Source organism: Anopheles coustani, chromosome 2 (genome assembly GCF_943734705.1).
Source record: "Anopheles coustani chromosome 2, idAnoCousDA_361_x.2, whole genome shotgun sequence".
Classification (NCBI taxonomy): domain Eukaryota; kingdom Metazoa; phylum Arthropoda; class Insecta; order Diptera; family Culicidae; genus Anopheles; species Anopheles coustani.
Window position 1 is genome coordinate 76,526,410 of NC_071289.1, and position 16,353 is coordinate 76,542,762.

Consider the following 16,353-nt stretch of genomic DNA (forward strand, 5'->3'; position numbering starts at 1 on the left):
AACTGTGAACCATTGTGATGGATTTCGATGGAAAATTGTACCTCTTCCTGGTGCTTTACGCACTCCTTCACTGCCTCGGTAAATGCAGTGCAATTACCCTCGAGGACCTGGAAACCTATCAGAAAGAGACGGACGCCGAAATAAAACGAATGGAACAAAAGACTGATGCAGAATTCAAGAGACGAGATGGAAGTCTTTCTGAAAAATTGATGCACATTGACGAAAAACTTTCAGTGATATCCAACTCGCATAAAGTGCTCTTATCTTCTCACGCAAATAAAGAACAACAATTATCAAACCTCGTGTATGAACTGCTGGACGCAAAACTTTCTCTTATCACACAGAAACTGCAGGAAAATAGAGACATAATCGGGCAAAATACTGACTCGATTGCACTTATGGGAAAAGATCGAGCAAACCCATCGGAGGGATTCCTTCGCGAACTATTACTGAACGATCTGGCAGAACATGTGAATCGTATTGAAGATAAGCTTGCCGAGTTTGAATCACGTGTTGAACAATCGCTAATTGCTTTTGAGTCTAATGTTAAACAAACTCTGACGTCTCATCTGGAAGAATCCTTAAGCGCGTTTGAGTCTCGCATCGAACTAAAGTATGCGTCCTTTGAGACTCACATAAAACATACTATCGATATGATGGAGCATCCAGTTGAAGGAAAGGTCGCAACGCCAATGGAAAAAATGATCAAGCTAGATGGAATCGAACATAGCTCCAAAAATGTAATATCAATAGAACATGTGAAAAACGTCGAGAACCTTTGTAGACAAGAAACCGGAGTTATTATGAATTTTCTCGAGAGCAAAGTCGTGCCTAAAATGGATCAGCTGGAGAACAAACTTGAAGCGCGAACAACCCACCTGCTGGAAACGATGAACTACCCGGAAGTGTTTCACAAGGGCGGTTGGACGACGATTCAGTATCGCTTCAGCGGGGCACTGGACTTCAACAGAAGCTGGTCTGAATGTGCCGAAGGGTTCGGTGACGTCGAGGGAGAGTTTTGGTTCGGTCTCGAAAAACTCTACCAAACAGTGCGTGACCGGAAGCACGAGCTATTGGTTGTTCTAGAGGGTGTTGATGGAGCCATCAAATACGCACATTACGGTGACTTTCGCATAGGAAATGAGGAGGAAAGGTACAAGATCAAACGGCTGGGCCAGTATTCGGGCACCGCGGGGGATTCGTTACGAAGGCAGAAGAGCGCCCCGTTCGCGACCTACGACAAGCCACAGCCGGGGAGACTCAACAGAAACTGCGTCGACACCCACAAGGGACCATGGTGGTGTAAATCTCGTTACAGTCAAAGGTAATGTGAATGAGTCACACAACTTTTCCTCGGAATTTTCATAACAAAATCCCTTACCTTTCACAGCCATTTGAACGGGAAATTTCCACTATGGCGTTCGTCGGATTCCGCCGCAAAAACTACGCATTCGCTACATTCGCTGCTCGAACGTTCGACCATAAAGTCCAGCAAGATCATGATTCGCCCGAGTGATCAAACGTAAAAACTAACATTCACCAAAATCATCTCACTATACAGAATAATTGGCGTACGATAAGTTTAAAAGGGTCTAAGCCGTGTTTTAAACAGTTTCTCAAAACTCGTACCTGGTTCTAGTTTTAAGCATCTTAGTCGAAAGTTACCGTTTTATGATAATTTTGTCGAAAAAGTAAGCGTAGCAATATACACTACCTGGTACAAAATATATGACATGTACAAAATATTGTTGAGAGTTTACAAAGTGATTGAGGATTTCGATAAAACTTTCCAGTCCATCTAAAGTCCGGTTCCAAATCAATGTACATAAATAAACAAAATCAATGATGTACCATAATAATCGTGCTTCTTTAGTTCGTGAAAATTATCCGACGTATATTTCTTGTCACTTAGCTTTTTAGTAACACGAAATCAATACAATATTTTGTGCGCAAAGAAAATATTTATCAATGTTATTGGCGAGCTCTATGCCGTTAGTGTGATGATTAATTACAGTTAAAACAACCCAAGAAGTTTTAGGGGTTCCCATTTAATTCTTTTTCATTCCTATAACTTTTCTATTCTTAGGTTTATCTATTCGTCCGCTCTCGTTCTTTCTAAGAATGCCTGATAGGAGCGCAACAATATTTCACATATGCTCGTTAAATGTCATTCATCATTAGCGAAACTTGTGAAGCGAGTGTAAAATTCAAACAAAACACCAGTCGAATGCCTCCGCCCCACAGATCAAGACATACCGATCACCATCACCGAGCCCAAGATTGCCCCCGGAGAATAGTGACCGCCAGCCAGCCCTATGACATATGGACATTAGCGATGACCGCCCTCGGTACGTACGCACCTTGTCGAAATGCGTGAGAATGGGCAATTACTGAAATGTGCACTGCTGGAATTGGAGCAACGTGGAGTTGGAGACTCCAACCGACTGGAGCACGTTAGTCGCATGCGTCGAGGGTGCTCTTGGACGGTTTGCACCGGTATTGCGTTGCGTGTCTGCATACGGTCGCGAAACGGCTCCGTTTTCAGCGATCCTCCGATGATCGATGCGCACCAACGCGACGACCGTTCGGTGCGCGCATTCATCAGCTCCGCAACACCGGACTGTCAGCGGAGAGCGCTGCCGTCGAAACGGGATCGGGTTAGAAACCATTTACCTCACTGGCAAATTCCCTCCAAAGCCCGCGTTGTGACTCATCGGCATCCCGCAGCGTCAACTCGATTGGACGAATCCATGCCAAAGCAGTCGAACCGTCTGGCGAACCCTTCGACAACGGGGCGCCCGGGAGACATATGAAAACCCCGCGCAACTGGCAGGAAACGTGCGACACGGATTTTCTTTCGGGGGTGATTCGAACCGAGCGTGCCAAAATTGCAACAATTAATTCCATTGTCCACTACGAACAACCGATCAAATTGGGCGTGAAGGCTACGCCAAACCGTTTGTTTGCTTTTCGTCCTTCTCCGAGTGGTTTCTTTCCTGCATGTTTGACCTAAATTTGGCGCTTCAATGGATGGAAATGACAGTAGAATGTGCACAACAATTGAAAACGTGAATAACGTAGATGTAGTAATGAAAAACCGACAATGAAACATAATCGAGGTTTACAGGGTCTGTCATTTGAATCATCGAAGAGTTAAAAATCTTAACCCATACTAGCGTTCACCAAACCGGATGATCGCCTCTAACCGTTCGCTACTGCCGAATCGTGTGTGATAATAACTATAAAACAAACCAAATAAACCGGTTTATCTGAAAATACAACGCTTGCAAACCAGTTCGCGACGTCCACATCCGTTCCATTCAGACCGTCTGTAAAAGCTCCATTTTCGCTTTGAAATTCACCCAAATTTGTGACAACTTTCGCGACCTTCATCCACCGAATCATCCACCGGCCGGCCGATTACAAGCTACGCCGGAACGGACCGGTCAAGTTGAACTTGCAGAGCCTTCGCTTGAACTACAATGTTTTTGAAGGCTGTTTTTGGCCAGTGAAATTCGATAACTTGGAGGAGTTTTCGACGTGTCGAAGCAGAAAAAGAAGGAAACAACTTAAGTACACCCCGAACTGGACCACGGTGACGCCGGCGAAGTTCCGCCACCGTGGCGCCACCGTAACGGGCAGCTCATGGTCAATGTTTTCGACTCCCTCCTCCGGGAGGGATTGACAAGTTACAAAAAACACATCAACGTTTTTACTGTACCAGCTTTAGCCAGTGTATCCAACGAAACCAGCACCCGGTCGGTAGGCTACTCAACAGGGTCAATGAATTTTTTGTTTTCTTATCCAACATCAGTGGACATTAGTCTCCAACCAATTCATTTCATTTTTTTTAAATCAAGTCAATACGCACATGGTGACAAATGCAGTCACACATTCTGGTTAAACATTCGTACTCACGTGACCGTTCGAAAGTAAAAACTGCACATCAGGATTAATCAAGTCCAGTGGTCAGCTCTTGCAAGCAATTGGTGTAGTTCCGTCAAAGGGTACCGTAAAGAAACCACATTCGCTTCGCCTACACAGACCCAAAATGCAGTTTCGGTAGACGCCGTCATATTGGTGCCCGCTCAACCTGTCGCTTGGCGTCTTGGTGCGGGTTTTTCTCCAGCAATAAAACAACAATCGAAGTTGAGCCAAAACCTTGAATGACCGTCGGCCATCGCACCTAGCCGGAGGCTGAATTCTTTTCGCCCGAATTCTTCTCCGTAACTTCGTGATGAAGTAGAGAGAGAGAGAGTGTGGCAAGCCTCCGACACCTCGGTGGAATGGTTAATGGTCGAATAACCCTCAAAACAGACACAAGCATACAGCGACGAAGTGTACAAGAATGCTGGCTGACTCAGACTTCCTCCAACCCGAAGCAACCGGATCGCCAGACTTCCGGTCAGGGGCGCGAAAGTCCGCCTCGACGGAGCTTAATTAATGGGGTGTCGCGATGACCTTCAGTTTCGTCTAGCAACACCGAAAGTGATGTTGGGCTAGTAAATGTACTATTAATTAAAGAAAAATAAGATAAATTAAAACAGCGGTCGATCGATATCGTATACCGGGTAGCTACTAGCTGGTGTATGATTTAAGAAGATCAACGTTGTCTTTAAAATTCAAAACGCCTTTCTTATTTTATTTACGCTGTCTATTTAGTTATCTTAGCTTTCATTGCTACTTTATTGCCTCACTGATAGCGAATTTGAGTGTCTTGTCATCCCACTTTACAGCCCGTCCATATTATGCTACGCTTTGATCATGTAGTTGCTCGACTGTGCGATAATTCCTCTATGGATTACCTAACCTAAGGCTCTTACAGCAAGTGGGCCGGAATATTTTCCTCATCCAGATCATCGCAAAACCTCCACCGTAAACTCGTCCAGGACTGTCAACAGTCGTCGTTGAACGCAAAGAAAAAAACAACCACCTCTTATCGCCCTCCATTTACTCCAACCAATCGGAGAAACACTGCCGTATCGATGTAACGAAGCGGGTTGCCTGCAAAGCGGTATGTTATCTCGGTGTCATAGGTACTACTGATTGCAAACTCCCCATGTCTGCCAGTCCACAACGACCGCACGACGTGCACGTGCGCCAAATTTGTTTTCCGACATACGCGCCAAGCGACGAACCCCATTGGGAAACCTTCACGGTGACCGTCGGGCAAGCGATCGTTCGTTCGGGCGGGGCCAGTCAGGTACCCGGTATGGCTTATAATCCCATCAGGATTGAGATACGGGAAAAAAAAACAGACCGCTCGCATTGGAACCGATTCGTTCCCGTTGCTCAAACGTTGCGTATGGTGACTTCAACGGGGTCTTCATGTTCATCATCCATTCGTACGAACTTGTTGCGTAAAGGTTAGTCGTAATAGTTGAACGGATGTCGGGCGGGCAAATTGACGTTTAAAATGTAATTGGAAATCTTTTAGTTTCGGAGCCAAGAAATGTTGGCGGAGGGATTAAGCAAGGTTGAATATTTTACCTGCAATCGATCATGTATGAAATAGGGTTGGTTTTTAAACCCGGGATTGTCCTTTAAATTTCCTGAAGCTAAATTGTAACCAAACAGGAAACGATTCTTTAATAGAAAATAACCGAAACGAACCCTCCGGCAAACATGTTATCCCATTTCCCCTGTTTTGTAGCCTACCCCTTCTAGAATATTATCAATTAGTGAATAATCAATAAATCTAATTAATTATGCCATCTGCAGCCACGGTGAGCGGAATGCCCTACAAACCGGGCCCTACAAAGAGCGGCTCTATGTGACCGCAATTCTTTTTTTCCCCTACCGGCCCGTACTCGGTGACCCTCAAAGGGAGCGATTAGCGGACTGTGGCCGCCGAGTCATCGGCGCACGCACGCGGATACCCGTGCGGATAACGGGCGGCACGCGGTCACGGTTTCGCGGCTAGAGCTTTCGCGAAGCGGTTTCACCCACCGCCCAGTCGGGCCCGTTGCGGGAAGCACACCGAGATCGCGGATCCATTCAAGAAGTCGATCAACAGGCAAAGTTTGCGTTCGTCTAACGTGATAAACGGTGCTGCACCGCGCCGTGGTGTGTAATTAAAAAGTGAACTCATGGAGGAAAAAAAGCCAACCATCCCTTACCCTCCACCACGGGCTCCAAAACGGACGAAACAAAGCAAAAAACGGTTCGGAAAGTGTTTTCCTCCCTCTGCTCTCGAAACGCGAGCGACCCTTTCCGACCGGGTCCAGTCCAGTTCGTTAGGGTTCCACCGAAACGGAGCGAGAAGCTGGTGTAAAGGCGTTGCAACTCCACACCATGCCCAACGGAACCTCACCCCTCCTTTCAGGCGATGGCGATCGAATGTTTAGGGTGAGCCAAGTTCAAGCCCGGCGCACTTGACATGATGCTTTCGGGTTTCGCAACAACGCGGACGGACAAAGGGGGCCGAGGACATTATGCGACAGTTGTGGCGATTTGAATAAGAAAATACGGTACGCGAAGACTCCGAGGGGGCCGTGTTGTAGCAAATAGTTAGGGTTTGGCCAATTAGTCAAATAAAAAAAGGGTCAAACAGGCAACCCAACCTCCCCTGGCGACCCTTTCTCTCCCAATTTCCCGGCTGAGAACAATCAACCGTGGCAATATTTATTATGTAAAGTCGTTACTCTGGACCCCGCCCTGGGGCAGCCGGGCTGGTAGCCTAATGTACTCGTCGGAGAAATCTCGAAGCTACGAAGCTGACAACCGTTACCGCGGTTTCATTTCGTGCCCTAGCCGTTCCGTCGGGATTTTCCCCGATTTTTATCCGCGCAATTGCACGTTGGGATAAAGGATCAACGAGCGGTCATGGGGTGGGTTGAAGGGTTATCCTACACGAAGGTTGTGTTGTAAAGGAAGGATGGGAGTTGGGGGGTAAAAGGTGATGGAAGCATACACACACACAGAGCACCTAACGTGAGTTAGTTGTGCAACATGTCAAACGGCATGTACGGCATGAAACATAAATTATACCGCAACCACACACACACACACACACACTCACACGCCACTTGTATCAGATTGCTTTCCGATAGGTTCATTTTCACTCCCCTCCCCCCGCGTCTTCCTGCTTCACCACCCAACCCGCGTTGGTGGAAAAGTGCGTACGAAAAAGAAATCGGATAGCTCAAACCAAGGTGACTAGAAACCGGGCACCGGGCGGGTCAACTTGACACGCTGCAGAACGTCATTGCGTTGGTCAACTTCGACTCGGGCATGTCTATAATGGCTGGGAGTTTCGGCGATCGCACTCGAAGGAATCTTCGGTCAAAACGGTGATGTAGACAAAATGTGCCAAACATCGCGACCGTGTATCGTATGACAAAGTTCGATCGAACCCCGATCCACATCCTCGACAACTGGTGCAACCAGTTACTACGTGACAGTAGCCCCCCCCCCCCCCCCCCCGCCCCCCCACGGGGGGAAGGGTGGTGATGCATGCGGTTGCACTAATTATTTCACCCGACCGCCCATCGACCAGCGTATGGTGGTATTGCACCCGGGCGCTGGCGAGCAAGGAATCGAGCGCCCATTTCGGAATTATCATTATTAGTGGGACCACTTTAGCTGTCCGTCTAATGGACGAAACAGAGGGCATGCTCGGGCAGCAGCGTCAACATTGTCGGCGCCCCGATGAGTCACGCGCGAAGGTGGAGCGGCGAAGAAATGCCAGCAACTTGTTTTACATGCCATTAAAGCGTGCCTGCAAAACGGCTGAACGGTAATAAAAAGTTTACTTTCTACTTCTGCGTGGAAGCGCAAATTGAGTTCGCGAATTGCGAAAAATATCGTTGCAAATGTTATAAACAAACAGAATGCAATGAAAACTACACTTTTGGGTGAAAATGTTACAGCCCATGCAAAAACCACAACTAAAGATCAAATGACACAAGTCGACGAAACACCCAAAATGACATTTGAACGTAACAGGCCATGAAATTTACCTTCGAAATGCTTTCAATCCACATTTGATTGGATCCAAGGCGTCGGCAGCGAAACGTTGACAAACATTTTTCAGTCTGCGCCTAAGGACGCCCCTTGCAAATCCCTGTTCTTAATTATTTCTTTCCCACTCGGGTAATTACTCTTACTTAAGCTAATGGCGTCCGTGTGTTTGTGCGCATAAAGCCACCTCATCGCTAGTGTTTCGACTTTGGTGACGCACAATCGTTTAGCCTGTGCACGATCAATCGCAAACGTAAGAGGATTAGCATTGGCACAAAGTCAAACCCGAGCGCAGATGTTTTGAAATTTTCTGGGTGTTTTTTTCCACCCCCTCCACCCTTTTTTCAGCTACTGTTTCCCACCCCGAAACGGCGGCGCTCGTGTTTGATCCTTGCCCATTTGGGTTAATTCAAATGGCGTGAGCCGACGCGCGGATCGCATGTGACCGCACGCTCCTAAGTCCCTGGCTTTTCTGCCGATGATGTGCCAAAGCCACCGTACCGAACCTTTGGCACCTTTGGCACCAACCCAGTGCACCGCCAATCCAATTACCCCAAGGTGCCGATTTGATTGTCTTTTGGGGCGCGAAATGAGGATTTTTTTTCTCCCTGGCAGCTGTACGCGGGCTTGTTTTTCAATCTTCAAATGCTAATTTGGGCGCAATCGAAGAAAAGAAATAGCGAAAAAAAATCTACCGACTACGCCTAATGAAGAACGTTGTCCTTACATTTGTCAATTCAATCAAGTAAAACGGAAAGCCTCGACATAAGAGCTAATAATATTACACCAACCCGAAGGTTTAGCTACCGTTCTAATAGCGACATGATCGCCGAAGGCGCGTTTTGTCCTCAGGCAATATTAGTTCTGAGTTATGTTCTCATCACTAGAGCGAGTGAAAATATGAGTTCATGTTTTGCTTTAAACACTAGGAGTACCAGACCAGTCACTTTGAATTTTTCACTTCATCAATTAAAACATTAAACCTGTTTTTAGAAAAAAAAACTGAAAAACAGGTTTCCGCGGCTTAATTCCGGTAGTTCTAGTATTAATCCACCATCAAAGGCCATTTTGGTAGATTTTTCTTTATTTTAATGATATAATTATTTTTATTACTGTGCAACAAAGTTGCTTGTTTTATCAAATGCGTGATGAGCTACACGGAAAATTGGAGAATGATTCAACCTATGAAATTGTGTTTGGATGCAGAAAAAGTGCCACGGTTTTTGGATAACAACGTGAGATTGAAGCAATAACGAAAATTATTCGTTAAATTATTCTTACTTTTTTCATTTTCAAACATTTGTAGTTTGTTTATTTTAAATAGAGTAATAAAACATTTAGTCAAAAAGTAAAAATTAAATTACTTGTCAATTTGATTCTTAGAAAATAATATTCGTGGAAAATGATTCTCTTGGAAATTTATTAATGTTTTCGTATGCAATAAGGCTTTGAAATTCAGGCTATTGCAATGCAAACTTTTCAATTAAATAAAATTAAGACAAATTGTTGTTTAACTTAAATTTGAAATATATAAAAATGAGTGGTTTAATTGCAATATTAATTATTTTTGAGGCTTTTACCATGATTTTTTTATTTATTGCTGCTCGGGGCCGTAGAACGCTTGATCCGCCTCAAGATCAGGTATTTTAAGTGATTTCAACGAAAAAAAGTAAATTCTTGCATCATCTATATTTTAATCGATTTAGAACAGTTAGAAGCCTAACACAAAAACAGAATAATATAAATAATTCCAAACATGACAGAAACGCCCCATTTGGCCGCGTAGTGTGAGCGTAAAAAAAATCGTTTCCCAAGCACCAGCGGCACGAATTCTCGGAAAACAGGTGCCAACGAACAACCGCCCTCCAGCATCACAACCAACCAACCCCGCTTGACTGCTGGCCCGCGCAAGAAAACAAGCCCTGCGCAACCCGCGGCCGCACCGGCGACGAAATAATTTCGATAATTGATCGATTAAACGAGTGAAAATTTGACGTAAAACACAGCCAGCTCAAATACCTGCGGGCGCAATTGGGGGTCCGAAAAAAATGTTAAGCAGAATTAACTTCGACGGAGTTCGGTCGGCTGGTGGCGTGCCAGGGTGGTCCCCATTGCGTTGCTCTGCACTGCGGCGACGGAAGCGATGTAGGTGTTATGAATCACCGCATGGGTGCCTTGCCACGGGTTGCAGTGGAAGAAGGCGTGTGGAAAGAAGGGACAGAACGACACGAACGATTCACCGCAGAAAAGCGCGAACGGCAGAAACGTGCGTGAGCGTCGTCCTAACCAAAAGAAATGGCCGTCGTCGTCGTCCTGCCCGGTTACGCAACACGTGATCACGCACTGATCGAACGTTGCAGGCGATGCATTTCGCAAATGCAATGCGAAGATATGTGTGTGGCGAGGGAAAAAGCCGACGACGACCAGAACTTCAAACGTACTCCAAACGCACCAAAGCGCAAAACGGCGATGGCAACGCACTTGGTCTCCCGCTTGAGCTCGAACGGAATGCACCTAAATGCGTTGCGCCTCCTGCCACCATTTCCACTGCGCACTCCAAGTGATCCAGCAGATTGGCAAGTAGCAGCAGCAGCATGGACGACTCTCGGGGTGGTGCAGCAAAGAGCAGTAGCATCCTGCAACCGCAACCGCACCCTGTGGGCACTTGAATGGACTCGCTTAGCGAGTGCGAGTTACTGCCGACCGCATGCTGCTACAGAAACACCCCTCGGGGTACTCATTGATACTCAAAGCTAATTAATATCAAACGTCGGGTGAACCGTGCGTCGTCGTGCGAAACCTGCGGTCATACACCGCGCACACCGCCAGAGGTCAACGAGCTCTCTTGGGAAGGCCTCGACATTCCGGAAGAGTGCCAAACCATCCCTAAACGCTGAGCATCTCGAGAGTAGCACATAAATTGCACGCTCCCTCTGGAAGGAACAAAGCGGAGTAGTACCTGACCTTTTCGAAAGGTTTGTTAAGGTGCTTGAAAATAGCCTCACCGTAGGTTCCCTCGCTGGTATCTTCAATATCCGGCACTCCATTATCCAAGGCTCCCTCTAAAATGGGATCGTTCTTATTCACCGTGTTTCGTCAAACGTTCCTGAACCGTCGGTGAAGGTGGCCCTGCCCGGTTCATCCACTCCTGCCGCACGTCGACCGTGGCGTAACCATGAATCTGGCGTTGGCAGACGAAAGTGAAAGGCAACCTGCAGCCAAGACCTTACCGACCACGCCGACCTACGAAGAAAAAAACTAAACCGTATCAACCAGTGCCCGATGGTCCACTGCTTCACTCGTGCCTCGATGGATTGGTCCTGGAGTTCGGTCGGGGAGGACAAGGGAGATCAATGAAACACTGACAGGACGAACCGTATAGTCGGACTGCAACTTCTAACGCTGTTTTCGGCAAGCTTATTATGAACCTTACCTAATGGGCAGGGATGAATCAGTTGGAGTGTTTTGGAGTACTACCTTTGCTCACAAAAGACAACTGCAAAAAGTCAATACTATAACACTTACATACAAACTTTTCGGGCGTTCCCGACGTCTCCAGTACATGGCAACCACCGGTCCCTACCGAAGCAAGCTAGTCTGGATTCGACAACGAATTTATCGCTTCACTCGACCAGACTACTACGTCTCGTGTCGCTACAACGTACTGGAGTAGCATTTTGTAAACTGCATACGCCTGCTGCATTTCTTGTTATTCCTTTTTATAACGCAGCCCTGGCCACGAACGAACGTGTGAAGTTGGTTACGGGGCACTCGTATTGGGAAGCTGCTAACACCGTGCGTGCAACTGCTAACGGCGACATGCGTTTTTGAATTTCTTGCGTTGTACATTGATTTTATTTTCTTTGTCACCGTCTCCAGCTTTTCCTTGCTTGCCCTGTTTTTCGCAGGGGCGCAAGCAAGCGACAGTACAAGTTGCGGTTTGTGTGTTTGATATAGATTTTATTTGCTCAAATTAGCGTTTTATAACCGCACGGCAGCCCCCTGGTTGATGTTATAAATCAGTTTAGAAGTAGCAGCACCGCCTGTTCAGCCCCTCAGTTTTATGTTGCGCAATAAACGATTATCATAAAGAATAGCCACGCCGGTTCGCATGGATTGGATTCGATTCGCTCGGTGTACTACTATTATTTCTGTTTCTCCGATTGATTTATCAATGTCGTATATAAATGCCTACCATGACCACAGAATTAACTTATTGGTTTAAAAGTAAAGGGTAGCCAATGTGTGGTAAAAGTGAAAGAACTTATTGAATTATGTTCCAAATCATGGGAAAAAACTGTGTAAAATTGTAACCACTGTTTCTTTCAAACCATGGCCCCACTGGAAACAGTTTGTCAGCTTCAAATCTGTTAATTCGTTAGATGTTATTAAGCCTCATAAATCTGGATCACATACGTGTCGTGTCGTGGCAGTAAACTATTATTTTTTTCATTGCCATCGAATTCCAAACCTTTCTTGTGTTTATGGTCCGGTGGCTAATGAACCAAAAGCGGCACAAAACAACGAAACTCCCAACAAAAACAGTGATCTTGGATGTTCTCCACCCTGAGCGGAAGTGCTCCCTTACGACGGTTTTAGCCAATCGTGAGCACTGGTTTGAGACTGAACGAAAGAAGTTCAACATGTGGACCAAGAAAACGAAACATGGAAACTCCCAGCCGCCATCTGTTTCGAAATAATTTGACGTTCATCTTGCGAGTAAAGCTCCGGCAAGGTTCCGTCCTCATGATGATTTGCCAACAGCCAATCAATGTGACAAATTGCTTCGTGCTCCGGGCTCGAAAGCCCCCAGCAAGCAGGCCCCTTCGATCCAGCCAAATGTGACCTCAAGCGATCGTTAGTGGCGGGCTCCCTGAACCCCAAGGCAAGGCCGACCGACGCCACGAACGCCCATACGTTCCCAACGCATGCGACGTCAAGCGGGTGGTACTCCCGGGTCACAACCGGGGGAAGCGGGCAAGTGTGTATGCTCCAGATAGGGGCATTACGGTGACCCGATCCCGCGCGCTCGTTCGATTTGGTCATTTCACTGGACGCCAGCTTTCCTGCGCTACAAAGTTTCACTCTCGCTCGTTCGCATTGCGATGCATTAGAGGCACCCGGTCCAAGACAACTGCGCGAAAACAGAACCAACAAAAGTTTCGTCTACACAGCATGAAATTAATCAAAGTCCACTCCAATTCGTACGACACCGTGCACCGGCCGCCGCCTTTCGATTCTCCACGCCGTGGTCCCAGCGAACGACAACGATCGAAAAACCTGTCTAATTTCAGCTTCGCCTTTACTCCCTGCGCCATCCGAGCTGCGTACCGGCCGTTGCGTAATCCGTTCTGAGTCGGAGGCAACCGCGATGGCAACCCATTTCTCCCCGGCGTGTCCTGGTGCTCCTGATATTTTAATTTCCCCCACCTCCTCCAGTTGTACCCTTCTCCAGTTGAAAGCATTAGAAATTTGAACTGCACCACCACGGACGGGACCGCTTTGACGGGATTCGCTTTCGCGCTGCGTCTCGATGCACCCGGCCCGGTCCGAAATTGACCCAATTTGACAAAACGGCCCGGCCAAACGTGCCTGGCGGGCCGATTGTGGGCCGCTCGGCCTCTCGATCGGGCCAATGTAAACGATAGTTGCGTTAATGACCGAACCTTAAATGGGGTAGCAGAGATTCGAAAGGGCCCGAGCTTCGATTTCATCCATTTTCTCTAACGGAGCCCACCAAAGGGATCGTTCACTTCGGAAACATTGTCCGCGCGGCCAAGGTGATGAATGTTATTTAACAAAGGTTTGCTGAAAGCAATGATGGAGCAGGTTATTAGAATGCATTTCAAACATTGATAGAGTACAAAAATAAGAAAAATGAGCCATCAGTCACTCATCAGCAATCAGTTGATTCTTATTTTTCAAATATACAATCATCAACATTCAACGTGTTTGGCTTTAGATATTATTCGAATTTTTGTTAAAAATATCACAAATAAATTTAAATGTTTGATTAATGTTTCGATAAAATTTTAACCAAACATAGTCATTTTTAATTTATAAAGGTACAGCATTATTAACATGCGATTGAGTGCTGACTGTTGTGATCTCCAGAAATCATTGCTCTATAAATAACAGTCCTTCAACCCAACTTTTTCTGTTCATCTATTTCAATATTGCTTTTTTTACATAATTGCTTTTTTATATTTTCATCATCCACTGACTATGACCCGTTTTATACCACAACCTCACTATCTTTTTCTTTATCTTTTTCTCACGGTGCTTCTTGAAATATTTCGGTTCGATCTATTTAGTAGCGCATACTATTCCTTATGTTCATTCCCAAGTAACATTTTAAGTTTTATCATGGTTCTAACGATGTTGTTCATGCTCATCATTAAGTCTCATCTGAAGAGTAAAATATCTTAAAGGCTGTGATAAAACCTTCATAAACCCGTTTTAAGTGTAAGAGGGCCCACTCTACAGAACGTTGTCAAAACCATCCCTTAAAACCTTTTCTAGACCTAAAATCACTGATTGGTTTTAAGAGAAGGTTTTAAGAAGGACTTAAAAGCGTATTTACAGACTCTTCAAGTCTACTAAGATTTTAGACTTAATGAGCGGTTTTATAGCTATCCTCAAAAGGTTTTAAGGATGTCAAAATTATTAAAACTATTTTGCCTGCTGAGAAACCTCTATAAAACCAATTTGACTTGGTACACTCATGTTAAAACATTGATAAAACTTGTTAAAGTTTATTAGGTCTTGGAAATGTTACTTGGGTTGCTAACTAGCTTGAGCATTCCCAAGTAACATTTTAAGTTTTATCATAGTTCTAACGATGTTGTTCATTCTCATCATTAAGTCTCATCTCAAGAGTAAAATATCTTAAAGGCTGTGATAAAACCTTCATAAACCCGTTTTAAGTGTAAGAGGGCCCACTCTACAGAACGTTGTCAAAACCATCCCTTAAAACCTTTTCTAGACCTAAAATCACTGATTGGGTTTAAGAGAAGGTTTTAAGAAGGACTTAACAGCGTATTTACAGACTCTTCAAGTCTACTAAGATTTTAGACTTAATGAGCGGTTTTATAGCTATCCTCAAAAGGTTTTAAGGATGTCAAAATTATTAAAACTATTTTGCCTGCTGAGAAACCTCTATAAAACCAATTGGACTTGGTACACCCATGTTAAAACATTGATAAAACTTGTTGAAGTCTAATAGGTCTTGGAAATGTTACTTGGGTTGTTACGCTTTTCTTTAAATTATGTGCATATTCAACATTGCGTTAGATGGTGTTACTGAATGGCAATATATTATAGTTCTAATTTTTACTCTACTTAGCTTGATCCATACACTTAGTATAACTAAAGAATATAATTTTCAAAACGAAAATTACGGCTCTAAATTTATTAGAAACACTTTAGTCACTGTTATAAACTTCTTAGAAAAAATGCTCCATAAATCCTGCTTATGTTTGATTATAATATGAAGATCACATTAAAATATGATTAAAAAGACGACGAAATAATAACGTCATCTTTTTAAAATTTTAAATATTTTCCTACAATAATTATCATCTTATTATTCAACTATTAGATTGAAATACCTGCTCTGTTTTACATAAAAAGTGAAACTAAAAAATCAGTGCAACGAATCCTGACAACATGATCGTCGGCTCGCTGTCCTTATCTCACGTACGGTTCACTTTCGTTCTTGCCACCGAACCCGATCGAATCCTTCTCACGTTCCCATCCGGCGCGTCCAACCGAGAATGCAGCGGCCATCCCATTGCATCGCAGATCGAAATGTGTATCACCGTCGAAGCCCCCCAAAAGCCAACCCGTTCACACCGAAGCACCCCACGCACCGCGTTCGTACCGCGGAGACTCAAAGGTGGGGACGACGAACCCCACTCGAGCGAGCCAGAGCGTGCGTTCTCTTTCGCTCTCCGCCACCCTGTGGTGTCCTCCTCGCGGCGGAAGGTGCGGAACATTCGGACCACCACCAGCCACTGCAAAAATCCGCATCGGGTGTACCCACCTCCTTCCAAGCACGTACCTTTAGACCGCGGACCTGACCGTTGCCGTTGTGTTGGTTTCGTTCAGGAAGGATATACGCCGCGGTGGCGGGAAAACGAGAGCAACTCTCCGAAGCCCAGCATCGCGTGAAAGCACGATCGCGTTCGATCTCGTTTGGCGCTGTGTCCCTGCGCGCGCGCACACACACACGTGCTTGTGTTTATGATGTGACATACGTGCGTAGCGTGTTCGCGCCCCAGAACCCTTTGCGTGTGAAAAGCTAAGAAAATCGCACCAGTTGCCAGCCCAACGTTCCGTAGCCGTCCCTTCCTCTGAGCGGTGCCCTGCTGTTCGGAGTGGGAAGTCGCC

The 16,353-nt window shown here is 45.6% G+C and overlaps 1 protein-coding gene across 1 annotated transcript; it reads left to right on the forward strand.

Annotated features, from left to right (window-relative positions):
- Nucleotides 1-836: 836 nt before the first annotated feature.
- LOC131265062 (ficolin-3-like) lies at nucleotides 837-1,526 on the forward strand. The gene is made up of 2 exons (XM_058267322.1): nucleotides 837-1,324; nucleotides 1,391-1,526. The coding sequence occupies exons 1-2, from the start codon at nucleotides 837-839 to the stop codon at nucleotides 1,524-1,526; spliced, it is 624 nt and encodes a 207-aa protein (XP_058123305.1).
- The last annotated feature ends 14,827 nt before the right edge of the window (nucleotides 1,527-16,353 follow it).

Coding starts and splice junctions, on each gene's coding strand:
- LOC131265062 (XM_058267322.1), top strand. CDS start 837: ATGGATCAGCTGGAGAACAAACTTGAAGCGCGAACAACCCACCTGCTG. Junction 1,325..1,390: donor AAATCTCGTTACAGTCAAAG/GTAATGTGAATG, acceptor TACCTTTCACAG/CCATTTGAACGGGAAATTTC.